At 53.5% G+C, this 24,263-nt stretch overlaps 1 protein-coding gene and 1 long non-coding RNA gene across 29 annotated transcripts; one reads left to right on the top strand and one right to left on the bottom strand.

Moving 5' to 3' along the window:
• Nucleotides 1-21: 21 nt before the first annotated feature.
• Nucleotides 22-21,398, bottom strand: DPH7 (diphthamide biosynthesis 7). Of its 28 annotated transcripts, none has more exons than XM_077966853.1 (12): nucleotides 21,102-21,398; nucleotides 19,888-20,021; nucleotides 19,018-19,137; nucleotides 18,117-18,209; nucleotides 17,888-17,975; nucleotides 16,595-16,689; nucleotides 16,047-16,219; nucleotides 14,519-14,701; nucleotides 11,233-11,302; nucleotides 10,971-11,036; nucleotides 10,552-10,724; nucleotides 22-764 (listed from the first exon to the last, which is right to left on the bottom strand). In XM_077966853.1, the coding sequence occupies exons 4-12, from the start codon at nucleotides 18,137-18,139 to the stop codon at nucleotides 349-351; spliced, it is 1,287 nt and encodes a 428-aa protein (XP_077822979.1). In that variant the 5' UTR covers nucleotides 18,140-18,209; nucleotides 19,018-19,137; nucleotides 19,888-20,021; nucleotides 21,102-21,398; the 3' UTR covers nucleotides 22-348. The 28 variants fall into 28 exon arrangements, with proteins under 28 accessions (XP_077822979.1, XP_077822981.1, XP_077822984.1 ...); XM_077966855.1 differs by having other exon boundaries at nucleotides 14,519-14,605; XM_077966858.1 differs by lacking the exon at nucleotides 14,519-14,701.
• Nucleotides 613-18,973, top strand: LOC144334932 (uncharacterized). Its single transcript, XR_013405231.1, has 4 exons — nucleotides 613-1,017; nucleotides 14,535-16,405; nucleotides 17,850-18,261; nucleotides 18,560-18,973. It is a non-coding gene; the product is annotated as an uncharacterized LOC144334932 (long non-coding RNA).
• Nucleotides 21,399-24,263: the final 2,865 nt, after the last annotated feature.

The following is a 24,263-nucleotide window of genomic DNA, read 5'->3' as shown; positions in this document are numbered from 1 at the left end:
AAAACATGTTATAAAGTCATGTTTTTCAAAAAACTTCATTTAATATAAATAGTTGCTTAAACAAGTATGAAAGGCTGAAAGTCAAAATCTACCCGAAAAACTTAACAAATCTGCAAGCTGGGAACTGAGTCTCTTCCCCACTGTCTGCCAGAGAGAATCACCCAGTCCATTTTCAGGGGCCTAGCAGGGAAGTTGATTTAAGAGAAGTCAACAGCTTTTCTGACTACACTGTGGATTCCATCAGTGCACAGGCGTCTGCAGGGCTGCAGTAAGCATCTCCGATGAGGTAGTCCCAGGCATTCACTCAGTCTCCCTCCTGGTTTCCTTATGGGAAGGGGCTTCGTGATTTCAAGCTCCGTTCCCCTCCCACTCCCAGAGGTGGAGCGCATGGTCATAGAAGGAGCAGGTGGCCAGGAGGCTGAAGGTCGAGTCTGCTTCTTCCGGGTTCACGCCACAGTCACGCGTGGTGGCTGCTGTAGCCTGCAGCCAGGTGCCGCTCTTCCTCATGCGCTCTGTGAGTGGCTTCATTCTACTCTGGGGTCTGGCATGGCCCGCCCCATCGCTATTCTCTGTGCATTCATGACAGGGTGTTGGCAACTCGCCTGCACCCTTCAGGTCTGCCGTCTTGGTTCCTAGGTTGCTAGGAAAGGACCACGAGGGGGCCCGCTGCAGAGAACGGAAGCGCAGCCAGGACCAGTCGGCTCCATACACCAGCGAGTTGGGCAATGTGTGGGATGCCAGGACCGTCGCCTCCTGCTTCTCCTCTGGAGTGAGAGATCAGACCCAGGAAACACAACATCACCCAGAGCCTCTCCCCAACTGTCATGCCTGACAGAGAGACCACCAAGAACAGCCCCTCACAGGTCAGCACGTTTCCTGAGGAGCCGCCGTGTCATGCAAAGGAACCAGCAAGACCTGGGCAGATGCTGGAGAAGAAACAGACCGTCACCTTGCAGTGCACACACCTGCGTGCCTCCAAGAGAATCATCAGGCAGGGCTAAAGAACCACACTCAAAGGTGAGGAACACAGCAAAAGCCTGAGGGGGGAAAGACCTCGGTTAACACTTAAAACCAGAGGACAGGCCGGGCGCGGTGGCTCACGCCTGTAATCCCAGCACTTTGGGAGGCCGAGGCGGGCGGATCACAAGGTCAGGAGATCGAGACCACAGTGAAACCCCGTCTCTACTAAAAATACAAAAAATTAGCCGGGCGCGGTGGCGGGCGCCTGTAGTCCTAGCTACTCGGGAGGCTGAGGCAGGAGAATGGCGGGAACCCAGGAGGCGGAGCTTGCAGTGAGCCGAGATGGCGCCACTGCACTCCAGCCTGGGCAACAGCGTGAGACTCCGTCTCAAAAAAAAAAAAACAAAAAAAAAAACAAAAAAAAACCAGAGGACAAAGGAGTTTTAGCCAGCTGCGAAGGAAGGGGATGTCTGAGGAACAGGCGGCATGTACAGCAGAGGTGAGGAAGTCCACGGCTCGCACGGGGAACCGCAAACAGGCGGCCGTGGCACTGTGAGTGAGTGACAGTGGGCTGGAGGGTCCCAAGCATGCAGGGCCCGGCACGCCCTGTTTCACAGTCTGCATTTTGGAAAGGAGCCGCTGACAAGGTTAAGTGAGCAGCTGCTTTAGAGAAGTTGCTATGGCAACTGTGAGGGCGGAGGACAGCCCTGGAAAGAGGCCAGGACCACCTCCCAGAGCGCACAGCAACAGACCCCACAGCAAGAGGGAATGACGAGGTGCGGCCAAACCCGAGGCGGTCTGGAGTCTAGCAGGCAAGGCCAGGGCTGGCAGGGGTGGTCGCGGAGAGCAACTGGAAGGTGAGCCAGGGGTTGCAAGGCTGGGTGGCCACTCAGGCTCTGAAAGGGCTGCCACTGCTACCTCTGAAGTCCAGGGACTGATGCCAGCAGTGACCGCAATCAGAACCAGAATAAGTGCTGAAGAAGAAGGGCTGAGGGCAGAACAGGATGGCACTGGATCACACAATATGCCGAGGATGTACAGGCCCGGCCCAGGGAGGCCCAACCCTGGGCCCAGGGCTTCAATTGGGCAGAGGTGGCTGCGAGGAGCAGCAAGATGCTGAACATTCGGAGACAGCCACAGGGGCCCTCGAGCAGCACGTGTGGGGTGCCCCCCAGGAGGGAGCCCCTGCGGAGGCCGTTACTTGTCCCCTGTGAGGTAGTGTCACAGGGCAGGCAGGACCTCTGCTAGTCTTTCATCCGGCAATCGCTCAACACGCCCACTCGGGCCAGCAGGACCTCTTCTACAGCTTAGGAAAAGGTAACAAGGCAGAGTCTAGGCCCTCGGAAAGCCACAGCCAGCGAAAAAGACTGCGAATGAGTGGACGGAAGACACCGTTGAGACCCCAAGAACAGGAGGCCCTTTCTGATTAGCCACAGGCCAACCTTTCCTCTTTTTATTTTCAAGACAAGATCTCACTCTGTCGCATAAGCTGGAGTGCAGTGGTGCGATCACAGGTCACTGCAGTCTTGACCTCCCGGGCTCTATCTTCCTGCCTCAGCCTCCTGAGTAGCTGCGACCATCATGCTCAGCTAGTTTTTTCTATCTTTTGTGGCCACGGAGTCTCACTACGTTGTCCAGGCTAGTCTTGAACTCCCGGGCACCAGCAATTCGCCACCCCCAGAGTGCTGTGACTGCAAGCGTGAGCCGCCGCACCCGGCCAGTACAAATTGTTCTAAAATTGGGCCAGGCACGGTGGCTCACACCTGTAATCCCAGCACTTTGGGAAGCCAACGCGGGCAGTTATGAGGTCAAGAGATCGAGACCATCCTGGTCAACATGGTGAAACCCCATGTCTACTAAAAATGCAAAAATTAGCTAGGTGTGGTGGTGGGCGCCTGTAGTACCAGCTACTTGGGAGGCTGAGGCAGGAGAATCGCTTGAACCTAGGAGGTGGAGGTTACAGTGAGCCAAGATCGCACCACTGCACTCCAGCCTGGGTGAAAAAGTGAGACTCTGTCTCAAAAAAAATTTTTTTTAAATTAAAGATATAGTCTGGGTGCAGTGGCTCACGCCTGTAATTCCAGCACTTTGGGAAGCCAAGGCAGGTGGATCACCCAAGGGCAGGAGTTCGAGAGCAGCCTGGGAAACACGGTGAAACCCCATCTCTACTAAAAGCACAAAAATTAGCTGGGCGTGATGGCGCACGCCTATAGTCCCAGCTACACAGGAGCCTGAGGCAGGAGAATCCCTTGAACCTATGAGGTAGAGGTCGCAATAAACTGAGATCACCCCACTGCACTCCAGCCTGGATGACAGAGCGAGACTCTGTCTCAAAAAAATAAATAAAGTTATGAAAAAGGCCAGCCGGGCACAGTGGCTCACGCCTATAATCCTAGCACTTTGGGAGGCCGAGGTGGGTGGATCACCTGAGGTCAGGAGTTTAAGACCAGCCTGACCAACATGGTGAAACCCTGTCTCTACTAAAAAGTACAAAAATGGCCGGGCGCGGTGGCTCAAGCCTGTAATCCCAGCACTTTGGGAGGCCGAGACGGGTGGATCATGAGGTCAGGAGATCGAGACCATCCTGGCTAACACAGTGAAACCCCGTCTCTACTAAAAAATACAAAAAAACTAGCCGGGCGAGGTGGCGGGCGCCTGTAGTCCCAGCTACTCGGGAGGCTGAGGCAGGAGAATGGCCTGAACCCGGGAGGCGGAGCTTGCAGTGAGCTGAGATCCGGCCACTGCACTCCAGCAAGGGGGACAGAGTGAGACTCCGTCTCAAAAAAAAAAATAAAATAAAATAAAATAAAATAAAATAAAAAGTACAAAAATTAGCCAGGCATGGTGGCAGGCACCTGTAATCCCAGGTACTCGGGAGGCTGCGGCAGGAGAATTGCTTGAACCTGGAAGGTAGGGGTTGCAGTGAGCTGAGATTGCGCCATTGCACTTCAGCCTGGGCAACAAAGCAAGACTCCATCTCAAAAGAAAAAAAAAGAAAAAATGGCCTACAGAGTATCTGACAAAATTGACCTGGAATGGTGAACTCTCAGACCTATGTTAGTACACCGCTTCAACTTTAAGAATTAAAGGCCGGATGTAGTCGCTCAAGCCTGTAACCCCAACACTGAGGACTGAGTTGAGGCAGGAGGGCTGCTTGTGTCCAGGCAGTCCAGGTTGCAGTGAGCTCTGACTCCACCACTGTACTCCAGCCTGGGTGACAGGACACAAGACCCTCTCTAAAAACAAAACAAAACAAAACAAAAAAACTAAAAACCCACCATAGCCAAAAGGTGTAAACAACCCAAATGTCCATCAGAGGATGAACAGACACAATGTGGTCCATCATTACATTCTTAAAAAGGAAGAGAGGCCGGGTACGGTGGCTCAAGCCTGTAATCCCAGCACTTTGGGAGGCCAAGACAGGCGGATCACGAGGTCAGGAGATCGAGACCATCCTGGCTAACACGGTGAAAGGCCGTCTTTACTAAAAAATACAAAAAACTAGCCAGGCGAGGTGGCGGGCGCCTGTAGTCCCAGCTACTCGGGAGGCTGAGGCAGGAGAATGGCGTGAACCCGGGAGGTGGAGCTTGCAGTGAGCTGAGATCCGGCCACTGCACTCCGGCCTGAGCGACAGAGCGAGACTCCGTCTCAAAAAAAAAAAAAAAAAAAAGGGAAGAGAATTCTGACACATGCTCCAACATGGGTGAACCTTGCAAACGTTAAGCTATGTAAAGAAGCCGGATATAAAAAGACGATTCTACTTCCATGAAATATCTAGAATAGGCAAATCCCAACAGACAGAGTAAACGGAGTTTACAGGGGCGGGTGGAGGGATGTTTGGGGTGACAGAAAAGTTTTGGAAATAAGTAGCTGTGATGATTGCACAGTAATTTGAATGTCTTTTTTTTTTTTGAGATGGAGTCTCACTCTGTTGCCAGGCTGGAGTGTAGTGGCGTGATCTCGACTCACTGCAACTTCCGCCTCCTGAATTCAAGCGATTCTCCTGCCTCAGCCTCCCAAAGTGCTGTGATTACAGGCACCTGACCTCAGGTGATCCACCTGCCTCAGCCTCCCAAAGTGCTAGGATTACAGGCGTGAGCCACTGCACCCGGCCTTGAATGTCTTTAATACCACTAAATTGCCACTTAAAGTGGCTGAAATGATGCATTTTATGTTACATACTTTTTTTTTTTTTTTTTTTTTTGAGACGGAGTCTGGCTCTGTGGCCCAGGCTGGAGTGCGGTGTCGCAATCTCTGCTCACTGCAAGCTCCGCCTCCCGGCTTCACACCATTCTCCTGCCTCAGCCTCCCGAGTAGCTGGGACTACAGGCGTCCGCCGCCACACCCAGTTAATTTTTTGAATTTTTAGTAGAGACGGGGTTTCACCGTGTTAGCCAGGATGGTCTCGATCTCCTGACCTCGTGATCCGCCCACCTCAGCCTCCCAAAGTGCTGGGATTACAGGCGTGAGCCACCGCGCCCGGCTACATAAATTTTACCACAATTTTTACAAAAGCAGTTAAAAGGCAGGAGACCCAGTGTGTGCCAGCCAGACAGTGCTGGAGTGTGTTTAAGAAACTCAAGCAAAGGAGATGCAAGTCAAGGGATTAATGGGCAAGTTCTTCTTCAATTATCAAGGCTGCAGAGAAAAGTATCAAGCATTCAGAAGTCTAGGAACCACCACCAAGGGCCTCTCCTAAGCCTCTATCAGGAGGCAAGCTCTATCCAAACAGGTGGCGCTGGGAACGGCTGTCACCAGGACGGATGGGAGCACAACCCATAGTCAATTGTGAGATGAGACTTAGGAAAAAATAGGTGGGGCAAGGAGAGAAAAATACTATGTTAATGCTGTGTTCTGAGTAGAAAAAAATGCCATTAAGAATGGGAGGAATACAAAAAATACAAAAAACTAGCCAGGTGAGGTGGCGGCGCCTGTAGTACCAGCCACTTGGGAGGCTGAGGCAAGAGAATGATGTGAACCCGGGAGGCGGAGCTTGCAGTGAACTGAGATGCTGCCACTGCACTCCAGCCTGGGCGAAAGAGCAAGACTCTGTCTCAAAAAAAAAAAAAAAAATACAAAAAATTAGCCAGGCGTGGTGGTGGGCACCTGTAATCCCAGCTACTCGGGAGGCTGAGGCAGGAGAATCCCTCAAACCCGGGAGGCGGAGCTTGCAGTGAGCCAAGATTGTGCCATTGCACTCCAGCCTGGGTGACAGAGCAAGACTCCATCTCAAAAAAAAAAGAAGAAAATCACCATTTTTCCATTATCATAATTTATTCAGGCAACAATTGCCTCTAAATTGGATAAAAGTCTGATAAGGGAGGCCGGGCGCGGTGGCTCAAGCCTGTAATCGTAGCACTTTGGGAGGCCGAGACGGGTGGATCACGAGGTCAGGAGATCGAGACCATCCTGGCGAACACCGTGAAACCCCGTCTCTACTAAAAAATACAAAAAACTAGCCGGGCGAGGTGGCGGGCGCCTGTAGTCCCAGCTACTCGGGAGGCTGAGGCAGGAGAATGGCGGGAACCCGGGAGGCGGAGCTTGCAGTGAGCTGAGATCCGGCCACTGCACTCCAGCCCGGGCTACAGAGCGAGACTCCGTCTCAAAAAAATAAAAAAAAAAAGTCTGATAAGGGAATTAGTGACACATGTTCAAAGATTCTCACCACAGATTACTGATTAATTACAAAGAGGAAAATAGTATCTCTTCAGTGAAGGGATCGGGGCAAACACCACCTTCACAAACTGACCAAATTTCACAAAAATGGGACAAAGGGGCATCACAGGCCCTTGATGTGAGGAACTAAGGAGGGCACAGCACCACTTTCACAGGTCCCTGGCAAAAATGCATGCCCCCTGGCCAAGATGGTGAAACCCCGTCTCTACTAAAAATACAAAAATTAGCCGGCGTGGCAGCGGGCGCCTGTGGTCCCAGCTACTCGGGAGGCTGAGGCAGGAGAATGACGTGAACCCCGGAGGCGGATCTTGCAGTGAGCCGAGATCTCGCCACTGCACTCCAGCCTGGGCCACAGAGTGAGACTCCCTCAAAAAAAAACAAAAAACAAAAAACAGAGCACGATCCCTTACCAAAGACTCGCCGCAGACTCAGAGGCATGAACTGAAAGAGAATGAAAAAGATGCATCACGTCACACTGAAGTGACTTTACCGATGCCAGACAAAACTTTAAACCAAACAATGTTACTAGATTTAAAGGCAGACACTTCAGATTGATAAAAGGGTCACCACATCTGGAAGATACCAGAATTATAAACATACATAAAAGAGATCCCCAAAACACATGAAGTAAAAACTGATAGAAACAAGGCCAGAAATACATAATTCTACAGTTAGAGTTGGAGGTAACAATGGCTCAGTTTCTTTTTCTCTCTCTCTCTTTTTTTTTTTGATACGGAGTCTTGCTGTGTCGCCCAGGCTAGAGTGTAGTGGTGCGATCTTGGCTCACTGCAACCTCCACTTCCCAGGTTCACGCCATTCTCCTGCCTCAGCCTCTCAAGTAGCTGGGACTACAGGTGCCCGCCACCACGCCTGGCTAATTTTTTTTTTTTTTTTTTTTTTTGAGACAGAGTCTTGCTCTTTCACCCAGGCTGGAGTGCAGTGGTGCGATCTTGGTTCACTGCAACCTCTGCCTCCCAGGTTCACACCATTCTCCTGCTTCAGCCTCCTGAGTAGCTGGGATTACAGGTGCCCACCACCATGCCGGCTAATTTTTTGCATTTTTAGTAGAGACACGGTTGCACCATGTTAGCCAGGATGGTCTCGATCTCCTGACCTCGTGATCTGCCCAACTTGGCCTCCCAAAGTGCTGAGATTACAGGCATGAGTCACCGTGCCCGGCCACTAGCCCACTTTCAATATTGCCCAGACAGGATATCAGTAAGGAACCAGAAGATCTGAACAACATTATAAAGCCGAGACCTCACAGGCACCTACAGGGGCACTCCCCAGGAGAGACCACATTCTAGGCCACAAAACAAGTCTCAGTAAATTCAACAGGAATGCACAATGGAATAACATTAGAAACTGGTAACAGAAAGAAATGTGGGCACTTAAAAACATGTAAATTAAACAACACACTCATAAATAACCAATGATCAAAGAAAAAAGTCACATGGGAAATTAGAAAGTAAGTACCTTGAGATGAATGAAAATAAAAATACAACATACCAAAATGTATGGGTTGCAGCAAAAGCAGTGCTCAGAGGAAAATGTATCACCATTAATAAAGAAAAAGGCCGGGCACATCCTGGCTAAAACGGTGAAACCCTGTCTCTACTAAAAATACAAAAAATTAGCCGGGCGCGGAGGCGGGCGCCTGTGGTCCCAGCTACTCGGGAGGCTGAGGCAGGAGAATGGCATCGGCCCGGGAGGCGGAGCTTGCAGTGAGCCGAGATCGCGCCACTGCACTCCAGCCTGGGCGACAGATCGAGACTCCGTCTCAAAAAAAAAAAAAAAAAGAAAAAGGCCGGGCGCGGTGGCTCAAGCCTGTAATCCCAGCACTTTGGGAAGCCGAGGCGGGTGGATCACGAGGTCAGGAGATCGAGACTGTCCTGGCTAACATGGTGAAACCCCGTCTCTACTAAAAATACAAAAAAAAAAAATTAGCCGGGCGTGGTGGCGGGCGCCTGTAGTCTCAGCTACTTGGGAGGCTGAGGCGGGAGAATGGCGTGAACCCGGGAGGCGGAGCTTGCAGTGAGCCGAGATCACGCCACTGCACTCCAGCCTGGGAGACACAGCGAGACTCCGTCTCAAAAAAAAAAAAAAAAAAAAAAAGAAAAAAGACTTTAAATTGTTTTAAGACGAGAAATATTATGGCTGGGCATGGTGGTCCCAGCTACTCGGGAGGCTGAGGTGGAAGGATGGTTTGAACCCAGGGACCGAGCGCAGTGGCTCATGCCTGTACTTTGGGAGGCTGAGGCAGGCAGATCACCTGAGGTCAGGAGTTCAAGACCAGCCTGGCCAATGTGGCGAAACCCCATCTCTACTAAAAATACAAAAATTAGCCAGGCGTGGTGGCAGGCCCCTGTAATCCCAGCTACACTGGAGGCTGAGGCAGGAGAATTGCTTGAAGCCAGGAAGCAGAGGTTGCAGTGAGCCGAGATCATACCACTGTACACCATCCTGGGTGACAGCAAGACTCCATCTCAAAACAAACAAACAAGAAAGAGATCTCAAATTGTTTTAATACAAGAAATATTACGGCTTCGCACTGGGGTCCCAGCTACTCGGGAGGCTGGGGTAGGAGGATGGTTTGAGCCCAGGAGGTTGAGGCTGCAGTGAGCTACAATCATACCACCACACTCCAGCCTGGGTGACAGAGCAAGACCCCATCTCAAAACAAAACAAAACAAAAAATGATGAGAAATATGAAGCACATTCACAGAACTAACAGAAACAATACAGAAGAGATGGAGAAACTAAAGATGCAGAAAACAGAAGAATATGGGCCAGGCGCAGTGGCAAACGCCTGTAATCCTGGCACTTTGGGAGGCCAAACTGGGCGGATCACAAGGTCAGGAGTTCCAGACGAGCCTGATCAACATGGTGAACCCCCTATCTCTACTAAAAATACAAAAATTAGCTGGGCGTGGTGGTGGGCGCCTGTAATCCCAGCTACTCGGGAGGCCGAGGCAGGAAAATTGCTTGAACCTGGGAGGCGAAGGTTGTGGTGAGCCGAGATCGCGCCACTGCACTCCAGCCTGGGTGACAGAGCCAGACTCCGTCTCAAAAAAAAGAGGAATACCATGTGGAAATCAAGTCAATCAAGTCCTTGAGTACAATCCAGTGCAGAGAAGGAACTGGCCTTGGGAACAGGTGCGGCTCACCCACTGCTGTAGAGAGCAGAGAGCGTGCAGATGGCCCGAGAGGCTGGTGGGCTTAATGGTGGGAAGATGAGGTGGTTTTGTGATTGCTCATTTTTGGAGTGAGGGGAGAGGAAAGAGCAAAAGAAGAGAGATCATGAGCTGAGAGTCAGGAGGGAAGAGGAGGTCCTGGAGATTTGAGGAGAGAGAAGAAAATGTGAACCAGTTCTGATGGTGGGGGATTACTGCCTAGAGAAACTACAGATCACCAGGAATCCCAGGGACCTACTGGAACACAACGCGGACAGCTGGTTCCAGCCACGCTCTCCGGCTCGGCCAGAAGCAGAGGTGCATGTTCCCAACAAAACAACACTGGGTTCTGCCCAAAGTGTGAGAAAGGGATGAAGGGAATGGAGTGTAGCTCACAGGGGCAGCAGACCACAGTCCCAGCTGACCTCAAGCAGGAGGAGCATGGGAGAGCACAGACAAGGATGGTTATGGGAGTGACGGTGGCCAAGCCTCCAAACCAGAGGTCCCAGTGGGGTCAGAGGTCTGCTGAAATGCAGGAGGCACCGGAATGACAGAGCTGGGAAACCAGGGAAAAGTGTGGTTAGAGAGCAGAGATTCTGGAGCTGGGATGGTTACGGATCACAACCAAGTCTAGGGCGTGACCCTGGGAGTGTGTAAAAGCTGAGGGAAGAGCTCAGCAGAGCGAGGGGGCAGGGAACTGGTGCCCTGCCCTGAGGCCCAGCAGCCATGGGTCCCCACTCACCCACTGCCTTTTGGCAGTTGAGGATCTTAAAGCCACTGTGCATACAGGCGGCCAGGAGCAGGTGGTGGTGGAACGGGTGCCACTTGATTCTCCATACCCCACCCTGCACAGGCGTGTCTGCCAACGGCTGCTTCATGTTCCGTGTGTCCCACAGTAGGATGTGCTCATCATAGCTGAAACCAACCAAACACGGAGGGCATGCAAGGAAAGCCCAGGCTCCCCTGTTCCACAAGGTCCCTGGGGGGCAGAGAACGTCTCCCAGAGACCTGTCCCACGCATCCCTCGAGGACAAAGTCCCATTTCCCAAACCCCTATACCTACGCTCTGGCGAAGCACTGGCAGACGAAATGCTGCAATGGTGCCGGGAAGAAAGGCAGTGAAAGAGGCGAGAAGGGCCCGAGAGCCTCCCCGGGACTCACCTTCCTGTGGCCAGGACGTGCTCCCAGTGGGGGCTGCTCTGGATGCTGCACACGCCCATGGTGTGTCTGCAAGAGATGCAGCGCCTGAACCAGTGCCTAGGACACGGACGCACCCAGGGAACGGAGGGCCGGTGACCCAGGGAACGGGAGGACTGGTGACCCAGGGAACGGGAGGGCCGGTGACCCAGGGAGCGGGAGGGCCGGTGACCCGGGGAGCGGGAGGGCCGGTGTGAGCACCGAGTGCTGGCTCTTGGGCAGTTACCTTTTGCTGGTGAAGAGGAATTTGCCGGGTACCCTGGTGTCCCAGCCCCTCAGAAGGCCATCGTCGCCCCCTGTGTGGAGACAGAGAAGTATCAACACCACCAATGAGAGGAAGTGACCGTTCTCAGCGAGGCTGAGGCCGTTGATGTCTGTGGGAAGTTCCCCTGGGTGACTTTGCTGGGGGGGGGGGGTCTTAGGTTGCCACCTCAACAGGACGTCCCAGAAACAACCCCCAGGAATGTCACTGCTGTGCCTTGACTCTCTACAGACTGCAAGCAGCAAGGGAAAGACAGACGGTCTCTGCCTGCAGGAACAGAAGGGAGGAAATGGAAACTGAAGGGGCCCTGAAGGCCATCAGGTGCTGGCAACCATTGTTCACAGGGGACCATTGTTCACAGGGGCCGTTACCAGGCCCCAGGGGCTAAACTGCCTTTGCTAAGAGCTCCAGTGATTAAAGCCCTGGCTTCTAAGAACAAGAGTTGCAAGATCAGAGCCCTGAACAGAAACTGCACACAGGAGGCAGCAAGCAGGACTCCACACGGTGCACCTGATAGAAAGGTGCCCTCTGTCATCTTAAAGCACTTGTTTAGGGGAAATAAAAGGATGGGAGAACAGAGGAGTTGGTGCACGGAACCACAACCAATCTTCGAAGAAAAGCAACACAGACATGGGGTGAATGGTGGCACCTGAAGGAAGGGAAGCTCAGGAGCAGGGCCCACAGGGAGAGTGAACAGCAGAAGGAAAATGTCTAGGCCTGACCATATCACCCACCCCACATCATCCAGCTCCCACTACCCACCCACCTTCCATCCATCACACCATCTACCCACCCCCAAACCCATCCAAAAATCCACCATCCATCCACCCATGCACCCACTCACTCACTCATCCACTCACCATCCATCCATCCATCCATCTATCCACCCAGCTGCCCTCCCATTCCATTCAGCCGCCCACCATCCATCCAACAATCCACCATCCATCCACCATCCACCACCCACCACCCACCACCCACCATCCAAAAATGCATCCATCCACCCACCATCCATCCATCCAGCCGGCCAGCCAGCCACTCATCCACCATCCATCCACCCAACAATCCACCATCCACCCACCCACCACCCACCATCCAAAAGTCCATCCATCCAGCCGGCCAGCCAGCCACTCACCCACCATCCATCCATCCATCCATCCATCCATCCATCCATCCACCCACCCACCACCCATCAAATAGGTACTTGCTGAGCACACACTATGGACCCTCGTAATAGACACTAGGGATACACGGTGAACATGACCTACAGTTAAATGAACCAGCGGAATCAGCTGACCTAAGCATAAAGCCTGCAGATGAGCCTCAAGTATGAGCTGCCATTCTGTGGCAAATTTGTACAGAGCAGGCAAAGGCTTCTTTATACATGAGTCTCTCCACTCTCTCATGCCCACACATCCACTCCATCAGGAAATGTGACTGGACCTGCCTTCACTTCTGTCCAGAACCCAACCACGGGTCCTCACCTCCACTACTCCAAACCTGCTCTGGGCTGACTCATCACCTGCCCAGTGGCAAGTCTCTAGGCTGTGCCCCTCCCTCTTGTCGTCTAGACTCACATTCACCAAAGAGGTCGTCATAAATTTTAAAATGCAAGTCAGAATCTGTCATTCCTCTGCTCAACATCCTGCAACAGCTCCCATTTCGTTCTGAGTAGGAAACAAGGTCCTTGCTGGCGCCTGCCGGGCCCTGTGCCCTGGCCCATTTACCTCTGACTTCACCCTCTTCTATTCCGCCACTCCCTCAGGTCATCCTAACCGTGCTGGCTACTGGCTACTCTTCTGCCATAGCGGGGCCACTGCCCACCCTGACCATGCTCTCCAACAGGATAATCTGCACCTGCTCCCAGCACCCTTCTACCTTCTTTCCAAAGCGCTCACTGCCCCTGACGTGCCGCGCAGTCTCCTTCCCTATAACAAACTCTGCTTTGTGTTTACTGTCCGTCTTCCCGCCACAGAATGTCAGCTGAGTAAAAGCAGGGACTTTTATGTGAAAATCAGCCAGGTGTGGCAACTCACACCTGTAGTCCCAGCTACTCAGAAGGCTGAGGCAGGACCCTGGGAGGTTAAGGCTGCAGTGACCTGTGATCACACCACTGCACTCCGGCCTGGGTGACACAGCAAGACGTGAGCCACCCACCCCATCCCCAAAATATATTTATATAAATCTTTTTTTTTTTTTTTTTGAGACGGAGTCTCCCTCTGTCGCCAGGCTGGAGAGCAGTGGCGCGATCTTGGCTCACTGCAACCTGTGCCTCCTGGGTTCAAGCAATTCCACTGCCTCAGCCTCCCAAGTAGCTAGGATGACAGGCACCCGCCACCATGCCAGGCTCATTTTTTGTATTTCAGTAGAGACGGGGTTTCACCACGTTGGCCAGGCTGGTCTGGAACCCCTGACCTTGTGATCCGCCCACCCTGGCCTCCCAAAGTGCTGGGATTACAGGTGTGAGCCACCGTGCCCGGACTATATAAATAATTTAAGAAGGCCGAGCACAGTGGCTCACGCCTATAATCCCAACACTGGGAGGCCGAGGCAGGTAGATAGCTTGAGCCCAGGCATTCGAGACCAGCCTGGGCAACATCGCAAAACCCTGTCTCTGTAAAAAAATTTAATTAGTGGGGCATGGTGGTGTGCGCCTATAGCTGCAGCTACTAGGGAGGCTGAGGTGCGGGGGGGATCAATTGAGCCCAGGAGGTTGAGGTTGGAGTGAGCTGAGATTGCACCATTGTACTCCAGCCTGGGTGACAGAGTGAGACCCTGTCTCATAAAAATAAAATAGGCTGGGCGCAGTGGCTCATGCACATAATCCCAGCATTTGGGAGGCCAAAGCGGGTGAATCACCTGAGGTCAGGAGTTCAAGACCAGCCTGGCCAACATGGTGAAACCCCGTCTCTACTAAAAACACAAAAATTAGCTGGGCATGGTGGCAGGTGCCTGTAATCCCAACTACTCAGGAGGTTGAGGCAGGAGAGTCACTTGAACCCAGGAGGCAGAGGTTGCAGTGAGCCAAGATCGCACCACTGCACTCCAGCCTGGGCAACAAGAGCAAAACTCCATCTCAAAATAAATAAATAAATAAATAAATAAATAAATGAAAATAATAAAACTTAAAAAAGAAAACAGGACTTTTGTCTGTTTAGTTTGCTAAAGTATTCTAATCACCTAGAATAGGGCTCAGCACATAGCATTTGTTGAATGAATTAGTCCAGAATTATTCAATATTACCCTATGGTACCTTTGTTCTGAATTAGCTCGAGGTAGAAGAACCAATCCAAGGAGAGACCTCGAGAAATGAGATCTTCATGGCTCTCACAGTTCACGGCTGCGACAGCAAGCAACACAACGAAGAACCGCGCCTTACACACATGCTCGCCACTCGGATGAGCAGAGGCGGCACGAGAGCTGCGGTCAGGCCTGCCTGGGGTGGAAGGACGGCTGCTCTGCGTCAGTCTTCTAAGGACAAGATTTTAAGCTGAGCATGTCAGAAAAGCAGAATTCACCCATGAAGGAAACATCCCGTGACGAAACCCTGAGACTGAGGGAACGTGGACTATTTCAGGAGAAGGTGACTGAGAGCAGAGGAGCCAAAACAAGGCCGGAGAAGCAGGCGTGGACCAGATTCCACAGGCCTTGGGCAATAGCATCACTATTTTGAATTTTATGAAACAGGAACTAAATGAAACAGGAACTGTGAGGGGTTCTAACGATGAGTGAGATGTGATAACGTGTGTGCGTTTTTAAAACACTTGCTCTGACTACTGTGTGGAGACGGAAACAATCAGGAATGAAGGCAGGGCCATCACTTACGGCTCTGCTGTGACAAACTAGATGAGACAGAGGCCCGGCTGGGTAGCGGCAGGGGAGAGTCAGATCTTCGACTCTTTGCAAATTCAGCAGCTCCTCTTCCGTCTTCTCTCAGAGACCAGCCCCTCCCACCTGTCCCGAGTTATCTCCACCCCGGAAAGAGAAGCCAAAGCTACCTCCTTCCTGGAATCAGCAGTTAATTTTCCACTCTCACATCAGCTGCCCCAAATGCAAACCATTCACAAGACCTGGAAAGGAATCTTATTTCTCTCATGCTTCCTTTTTTTTCTGGAAGATAAACTAAATCCAAAAAGGGCACAGACGAACCTGAAATCCAACGTGGTGATGTCACTATTGTATCCACAGAAACTGGACTTCCAGTAAAAGCATAGAGGATCTGACACGGAGCACATCAGGGAGGCAGGATGGCTCTGCCCACAGGGGCCTGCTCCTCCAACACCCTGGTCAGCACCACTCAAGACCCTGCACTGCCTGAGGCAAGCTACACTTTGCTCTCTAAAGACTAGCTAAGTGGGCCAGGCACGGTGGCTCACGCCTGTCATCCCAACACTTTGGGAGGCCCAGGAGGGAGGATCAGGAGGTCAGGAGATCGAGACCATCCTGACCAACATGGTGAAACCCTGTCTCTACTAAAAACTCAAAAATTAGCCGGGCATGGTGATGGGCGCCTGTAATCCCAGCTACTTGGGAGGCTGAGGCAGAAGAATTGCTTGAACCTGGGAGGTGGAGGTTGCAGCGAGCCAACATTGTGCCACTACACTCCAGCCTGGCGACAGAGCAAGACTCAGTCTCAAAAAAAAAAAAAAGTACACTTTCCATAAAAGGTCTTCAAGATCCCAACACAGCTGGAATCAGAGCTGCAGCACAGGCCTCCCCCCTCCCTCTGCCCCTCCCTCAGGAAGCCTTCCATCAGAGGTGACCAGCGGAGGAATACTGACCTGAATACACAATTTCTGTATGCCAGTAATCGAAAGCAGCAATCCAGGCCTCGAACTGATGTGCCTGCCATGAGGCCACCTTCTGCAGCTTGGGCCCCGTCTCATTCACCATCAGGAGGTGGAGCTGCCCTGTGGAGTCACTGCTGATGATCTTCAAGGGCTGGTCCCTGGCCCTAGACACAGGGAACCCATGGAGAAGCCCGGCCGAATGGTATTCGTCAGCCTCTTCTGGTTCCCAAACAAGTCCTGACAGAGGGTCTCCACAGCCCTGGGATGTGGACACACCCCTTAAGAGACCGGCTGGCGAAGATCACAACCACTGCTAAGCTCGTCAAAGACACCAGTGTCGGCTTCTCTAGGTAAAACACTATTGCTACGTATCTAAAATGGGGAACTTTTTTTTTTTTTAGAATAGGACCAGCAGTGATGGTGCCAGGGCTGAGGAGCACAGTCGCGGCTGGCCAAAGGTGGCTGGAGTGCTGTAGCCTCAAAAATGGAAGTGGTCCTCAGAGAAAGACTCAGGGCCCCTGACTAGGCCTGGCCCTTACCTTCCAGTTTTCCCAGTGGACCAATCTAGGGACAAAGCCAGACACTGCTCCTCCAGGGCAAGGCTGGACAATGGCTCCAGCACGTGGCTCTTCTCCTGGAGAAGAAAAAACTCATCAAAGGGACGTAGCCCCCCCAGAGCCCCCAAAAGACTTTTCCTCTCCTGCAGGGAAGTCGCTGTTCCCTCATTTACACCCTACCCGGATGAAGTCCGTCAGTCACTGAGTCACACTTGCACCTAACACTGAACCCCCTGCCAGGGGCCCCGAGAAGACCTGGGGACACTGGAGCTCACACTCCTCACACTTGCAGGAGGACTTTCCCACAGGCTTGACCTTGGGGCACGGTCTCCCTCCCTTTCACACCCCCTTGCCATCCTTGCACTCCTAGATGCTGCCGAGACGTCTGTGCAGGCTCCAGACCACAATGGCACACGCGCGTGCCCACCCCAGGCCTCCCCAGAGACGATGGGGAAACTCCTCTGGTTTCCACTTCAGAAGCCGCCAGCAGCCATGAGAACGTGGTTGCTCTTTACGCAGATCTATATACATTTTATTTCCTAAACAGCCTAGTCAGTGCTTAACTCCATTCCTGGCTCCCAGCAGGCTGCTGCACCAAAACCCTTTCCTGGGTTCATGCACTCCTCCCTTGGGCCCACAGCTTTCCTGTGGCTGCTCTTTCCCTCCTTTCTAAGACAGGGCAACTGCTCTGGGCTGCCTTAAGCAAGGCCTTTCCTACACAGGCCCTTGGTTGGCCCAGTCCCACCTGCAGCATCTGCATCGGAGGGAGGGCATAGTCTCAGGCTGTTTACATCACCCCACTATGGGACATCCCCGTTCCCTCCCCGACAGCTATCAGACAAAGTCACTGTGCTAACGCATGGCTCTGCAGCACTGTGAGAAACCCGGAGAAGTTCACCCAGGACTCACATGCTTTTCCAATCATCAGTGAGAAATGCCATCTTCACACAGGACGCTCATTGCTACTCTGGGCCCCAGCATCAACCTACGAACGCTTGCCCAGGTTCTTAGAGAACTGTCAGACCCACTGGCAGGTCAATGAACACGCTGTCACTTCAGCCCTTCTGCTGGTGACACACGAGGTGACTTCCTCTTGGAGGTGGATGTAGAATGCAATACACCTTAAAAAGAGTCCATGTTATCTTAGAACGTTTATGTATTGTTCACCATCGAAGAGAGATCGTTCTAGAAAAATGTCTGTGTCAGCACAGCCTCCTTCCTAACTCTCTCTATTCAGGTCCCTTCTGCCCCACGGAACAAGTGCAAGTCACTGACCTCAGATTCCACCAGGCGGAGCAGTTGTATGGATCCACTGGCATCTGCCAAGCCCAAGAGGGCATGTCCAGCCACCGGGATGTGACACCTGAGGAGAGGGCCCACCGTAAGCACACCAATGTGCCCAAGGCACAGGAGAGCACCGTGCGTCCCTGTAATCACTGTCACGCTTTGCTTAACAGCGGGGCTGTAGTCCACACAAACCCAGCTGGGACAGCCTACTACACACCTTGACGATATGGTACAGCCCATTGTCCTACGCCACAAACCTTACAGCATGTTACTGCAGGCAAGTGTAACACAACAGTAAGTGGTTGTGTACCTAAACATAGAAAAGATACAGTAAGAATACAATATAAAAGATAAAAAACATGGCCGGGCGCGGTGGCTCAAGCCTGTAATCCCAGCACTTTGGGAGGCCGAGGCGGGCGGATCACAAGGTCAGGAGATCGAGACCACAGTGAAACCCCGTCTCTACTAAAAATACAAAAAATTAGCCGAGCGCGGTGGCGGGCGCCTGTAGTCCCAGCTACTCAGGAGGCTGAGGCAGGAGAATGGCGGGAACCCGGGAGGCGGAGCTTGCAGTGAGCCGAGATCGCGCCACTGCACTCCAGCCTGGGCAACAGCGTGAGACTCCGTCTCAAAAAAAAAAAAAAAAAAGATAAAAAACAGGTGGCTGGGCATGGTGGCTCACGCCTGTAACCCCAACACTTTGGGAGGCTAAGGCAGGAGGATCACTTGAGACAAGGAGTTCGAAACCAGCCTGAGCAACACGTCAAGACCTTGTTTCTACAAACAAACAAACAAACAAACAAACAAACAAAAATGAGGTGTGGTAAGGCCTGGCACGTTGGCTCACGCCTGTAATCCCAGCACTTTGGGAGGCCGAGGCAGGTGGATCAAGAGGTCAGGAGATTGAGACCATCCTGGCTAACACGGTGAAACCCCGTCTCTACCAAGAATACAAAAATTAGCCAGGCATGGTGGCAGGCGCCTGTAGTCCCAGCTACTCAGGAGGCTGAGGCAGGAGAATGGCGTGAACCCGGGAGGCGGAGCTTGCAGTGAGCCGAGATCACGCCACTGGGCGAGAGAGTGAAAACAAAAAAAAAAAGAGGCATGATGGCACGTACCTGAAGTCTCAGCTACTCGAGAGGCTGAGATGGAGAACTGCTTGAGCCCAGGACTTCAAGGCTGCAGTGAGTTATGATCATGCCACTGCACTCCAGCCTGGGCAACAACAGAACAAGACCCTGTCTCAAAAAAAAAAAAAAAAAAAAAAAAAAAAATCAAAAATGATAAAAAGTTGTGCACCTGTATAGGGCAGTTCCACTACGTTAAGGCACCACCATGGTACGTGCCCCATTGTTGACCAAAACAGAATTATGCCACACATGACTGCATTTAAATCTCAGCTCCAGGCCGGGCGCGGTGGCTCAAGCCTGTAATCCCAGCACTCTGGGAGGCCGAGGCGGGCGGATCACGAGGTCAGGAGATCGAGACCATCCTGGCTAACACGGTGAAACCCCGTCTCTACTGAAAAAATTCAAAAAGCTAGCCGGGCGAGGTGGCGGGCGCCTGTAGTCCCAGCTATTCGGGAGGCTGAGGCAGGAGAATGGCGTAAACCCGGGAGGCGGAGCTTGCAGTGAGCTGAGATCCGGCCACTGCACTCCAACCGGGCGACAGCGCGAGACTCCGTCTCAAAAAAAAAAAAAAAAAAAAAATCTCAGCTCCAAAAGCGGGCGAGAGCCTACAGCTGTGTTCTCAAACACAAGACGCCCCAGGTTATGAAGTCACAAAACTCCCATCACTTCCTGGCTGCAACATGACAAAGGAAGTAAGCCCCGGGTAAATCACTCCCCAAGTGGGAGGCGGGCAGGACAGCAAAGAAATAAACCCAAAGTTGAGACGCAATGCCTGTCTTGTTGAAGGCATCAAGCATCAGGCTCCCCGATTGCCACTCATGACAAATTCTAGACCCAGGGGGATTATCACAGTTGTACCATTTCATGTCCAGGATCGCAGAAGTATCTTTTCTTTGGACCTCGACCAGAGGGTGAATAGACTTGTTCTCATTGAAATTGTATAGGTAGAGACGGCCTAAGCGGACTCGAGGCTCCTCAACTTCCATTCTACCCTACAAAAAATGCAGAGGTATTCTCTGATTACCCCAAGACACCAAGGAATCCAAGGGATGGGAAAAGGGATCCAAGGAACTCAAAAGGTTTGCCGTGACTGACGGAGTGGAATTCTGCCTGGAAGAAACTCTGGTTGTCTGAGCTGGAGAAACGTCTATTTTCCTGCATATGATTAATGACTAGGTGAACACTCCTGGATCCGGCAGAGAGGGCTCCTTCTCAACTGGCCAACAGGGACCAGCTATGGCTAGGGTAACCACAGAACCCAGTTTGCCTGGGACGGTCCTGACTTAGGCTTGTTGTTCAGTGCCCAGTTTAAATTCTAATATGTACCTACCAGAAGTTAAGATATAATTCCCACTTTCTCTTTACTGTAGATTCCATCCATTAGCTTGGGCCACACCTGTATATAGAAGACTTTCTGCTCTGAAGATTCTAATGTTGGCCGGGGGCGGTGGCGCCTGCCCGTGGTCCCAGCTACTCAGCAGGCTGAGGCGGGAGGATGCCCTGAGCGCTGGAGTCCAAGGCTGCACTCCAGCCTGGGTGACAGAGCAAGACCTTATCTCAGAAAAAAAGAATATATATACTTTTTTTTTTTTTTGAGACGGAGTCTTGCTCTATCGCCGAGGCTGGAGTGCAGTGGTGCGAGCTCGGATCACGGTAAGCTCCGCCTCCCGGGTTCACACCATCCTCCTGCCTCAGCCTCCCGAGTAGCTGGGACTACAGGCGCCCGCATCACGCCCGCCCAAAACATCACTAATTGTTTTTGTATTTTTTAGTAGAGACGGGGTTTCACCGTGTTCGCCAGGATGGTCTCGATCTCCTGACCTCGTGACCCGCCCGCCTAGGCCTCCCAAAGTGCTGGGACTACAGGCGTGAGCCACCGCGCCCGGCCGAGAATAATGTTTTTAAAAAGATTCTAAACTGTTTCTGACCTACGTCCCGGCCAAACGGCCAACATCCCCTCTTCACCTCCTGGGCGATTCTGTGCGCCTCTCGGCCTCAACCTCGTGGCCGGCCCTGCCCTGCCCTGCCCTGCCCTGCCCTGCCCTGCCCTCCCGAAGCCGCGACGCGCGCACCTTGCTCTGGGGGTCGGCAGGCGGGTCCTCCGGCCGCCGCAGCTGGTAGGTCCCGCACGCCAGCAGGTGCCTGCAGCCTTGCAGCGGGCACCACTCCACCGAGTCCGCGGTCAGCTCGGTGTCCACCGTCTGCAGGGCGAAAGCGCCCATCATCCAGCCCTCGGGGAAGGCCGCGGAGCCGGCGGTAGAGGCAGGTCGGCAGGGCCGGGCTGGGCACTGCGCGGGGCGGCGACGCCGGGGCCGGCGGGACGAGCTCGGAGGCTCAGGGACACTGTCAGCCCGTGCCGCCTCTCTCGCGACTCCTTCCGGGGCGCCGGGGCGGGACATCCGGCCGGGCCTTGGCAGCCGTGGACGCCCCCGAAAGACCAGGCTGCCGCGCCCCCTGGCGGCCGGCTGACCGCGGCGGGCTTCAGGCGCCAGACGCGCCGCTCCCTGCGGGGCCGTGGAGACCGAAGGCTCCTCCACGGAGCAGGTTTGGAGACAGCAGGTTAGTGACAGAGCCTTAGGTTTGAAGCCGCCTTTGCAAAAATTCTATCTGTGAGAAAAACCCCAACAGCGAGCTGCGCTAGCGCACCCTGTGGCGTCCTCCTGTTACTCCTGGGCCATCGGGCCGCGCTGACTTGTTAGGCTAGTTTCCCGGAGAGGCCTTGCCCCGGAGTCAACGCCTTCGTCAAGCTGAGGAGGAGCCCGCGCCGCACGAAGCCCAGCACCCCGAGGCCGCAGGCGCACCCTGCCTGCCTCCTGCGAACCCGCCATGGCAGAGCTGCCCCTCGGAGCCCGCCTTCCAGGGTCTTTGCTTGTCTGACACCCGTGGCTGCATCGGGGCCCCCCAGGAGCGGCTCAGCAGGTGGACGTGGTTATCGGCACCAGTCGCCTGGCCGCCGCCCCCCTCCCCCAAAACTGCCTTTGAAAATACCCCTAACCTTGGCCGGGCGCGGTGGCTCACGCCTGTAATCCCAGCACTTTGGGAGGCCGAGGCGGGAGGATCACAAGGTCAGGAGATCGAGACCACGGTGAAACCCCGTCTCTACTAAAAAATACAAAAAATTAGCCGGGCGCGGTTGTGGGCGCCTGTAGTCCCAGCTACTCGGGAGGCTGAGGCAGGAGAATGGCGTGAACCCGGGAGGCGGAGCTTGCAGTGAGCCGAGATCGCGCCACTGCACTCCAGCCTGGGCGACAGAGTGAGACTCTGTCTCAAAAAAAAAAAAAAATACCCCTAACCTCGGAGCTTTGGACAAGATGATCTGAGGACGAACTCCAGCTCCCACGTGGCGTGGCCGGCCCGTGTCTATTAATTTTTATTTTTTGAGATGGAGTCTCGCTGTCCCCCGGGCTGGAGTGCAGTGGCGCGATCTCAGTTCACTGCAAGCTCCGCCTCCCGGGTTTAAGCCGTTCTCCTGCCTCAGCCTCCTGAGTAGCTGGGATTACGGGCATGTGCCACGATGCCCAGCCATTTTTTGTATTTTTAGTAAGAGACGGGGTTTCACCGTGTTAGCCAGGATGGTCTTGACCTTCTGACCTTGTGATCCACCCGCCTCGGCCTCCCAAAGTGCTGGGATTACAGGCGTGAGCCACCGCATCCGGCCCTAAACTTTATTTCTTTACTGCAATCCATGGTCTGAATGTGTGCAGGGCAGGAAGAACCCCTCGGGCCCTTACAGGTTCAACTGTGCCCCCAAAAAACAATGGACTGAAGACCCCAGCACCTCAGAGCGCATCCTCATTAGCAAACAGGGGCTCTCAGAAGCAGCTGGGTTAAAATGAGGTCACGGGGTAGGCCCTGACCCAGAGGAGCTGGAGTCCGCAGAAGGGAAAGCTGATGCAGACTTGCAGGGCCATCGCTGTGCAGACCACAGGGAGGCAGGCGAGGCCCCTGGCTGGGAGGAGGCGTCCGCTTCTGAGGGCCCTTGCCTGTGCCTTCATCTGAGACTTCAGCCTCCAGAACCTACAGCATGAATTCTTGCTGCTTCAGGCTGCACAGCTCATGCTGCTTTGTTGCGGCAGCTCCGGGAAGCTAAGACGGACTTGACTGAAATATATGGGTGCCTGGGTATTCAGCCTCAGGGCTTCAAGCAGGGCTGTGGCTAAAGACATGGCGGGGAGGCCGGGCACGGTGGCTCACGCCTGTAATCCCAGCGCTTTGGGAGGCCAAGGCGGGCGGATCACAAGGTCAGGAGATCGAGACCACGGTGAAACCCTGTCTCTACTAAAAATACAAAAAATTAGCCGGGCGCGGTTGTGGGCGCCTGTAGTCCCAGCTACTCGGGAGGCTGAGGCAGGAGAATGGCGTGAACCCGGGAGGCGGAGCTTGCAGTGAGCCGAGATCGCGCCACTGCACTCCAGCCTGGGCGACAGAGCGAGACTCCGTCTCAAAAAAAAAAAAAAAAAAAAAAAGACATGGCGGGGAGCCAACAGCTCAGACCACAGCAGAGACAGAGGCGCAGAAAAGGCTGGCCAGGAAGGCAGCAGGGCGTTCCAAAAGGGCCTCAACCACACACATCTACGTGGGAGGGAGAGTGGCCAGGTGAAGCATCCCAACGCACCACGCTCCAAACAAGCTTCATAGAAGCAGCCCCACAATGCAGCCATCTGGATGTCCTCATAGTGTCTTAGATACCCGGCTACGAAGACCAAGAAGTTGGGGCCACAGAAGGGGAAATGACCAGAGGACTGGGTATCAGATGAAAGGCAAGCAGTGGTGGGGCCCATCCCACCCTCACGGTGCCACCTGCTGGGGTGAGGCCTGGAGGAGCTGCCACATGCAAACCTAGAACCTGCACCGCCCCTTCCCCAGCATGGTGTCTCACAGGTGGGAGGCCCTGGGCGCTTCTTCCGGTGCATTTTTCTGATGAATAACTGACTGCCAAACAAGGCAGCCCTGCTGGTCAGGGGATAACATGGCCACTTCCCTAGATGCAGGCAAAGGGACCCCTGCACACCGTGCCTATCCTCAGACTCCATCTGAAAGCAGCTGCCTGAAGGCACTCAGGGCTCCAGGCCTGAAGACTGCCCCAAACCCCAACCTGTTGACCCACCATCTTTAGGGACACATATGTCCCCCTCCCCGACAGCTTTCACCTACTCAGCAAAAAATGTCCCCGACCTTCACAGCAGCAAAGGGGGCTTCTCAGGGCCTGATGTGGGCACATGCAGTTCTCTAAA

The sequence above is a fragment of the Macaca mulatta genome, chromosome 15, assembly GCF_049350105.2.
Source record: "Macaca mulatta isolate MMU2019108-1 chromosome 15, T2T-MMU8v2.0, whole genome shotgun sequence".
Classification (NCBI taxonomy): Eukaryota; Metazoa; Chordata; class Mammalia; order Primates; family Cercopithecidae; genus Macaca; species Macaca mulatta.
Note: the sequence above shows the minus strand (reverse complement) of the source record. Positions and strands in the feature narration are given on the sequence as shown.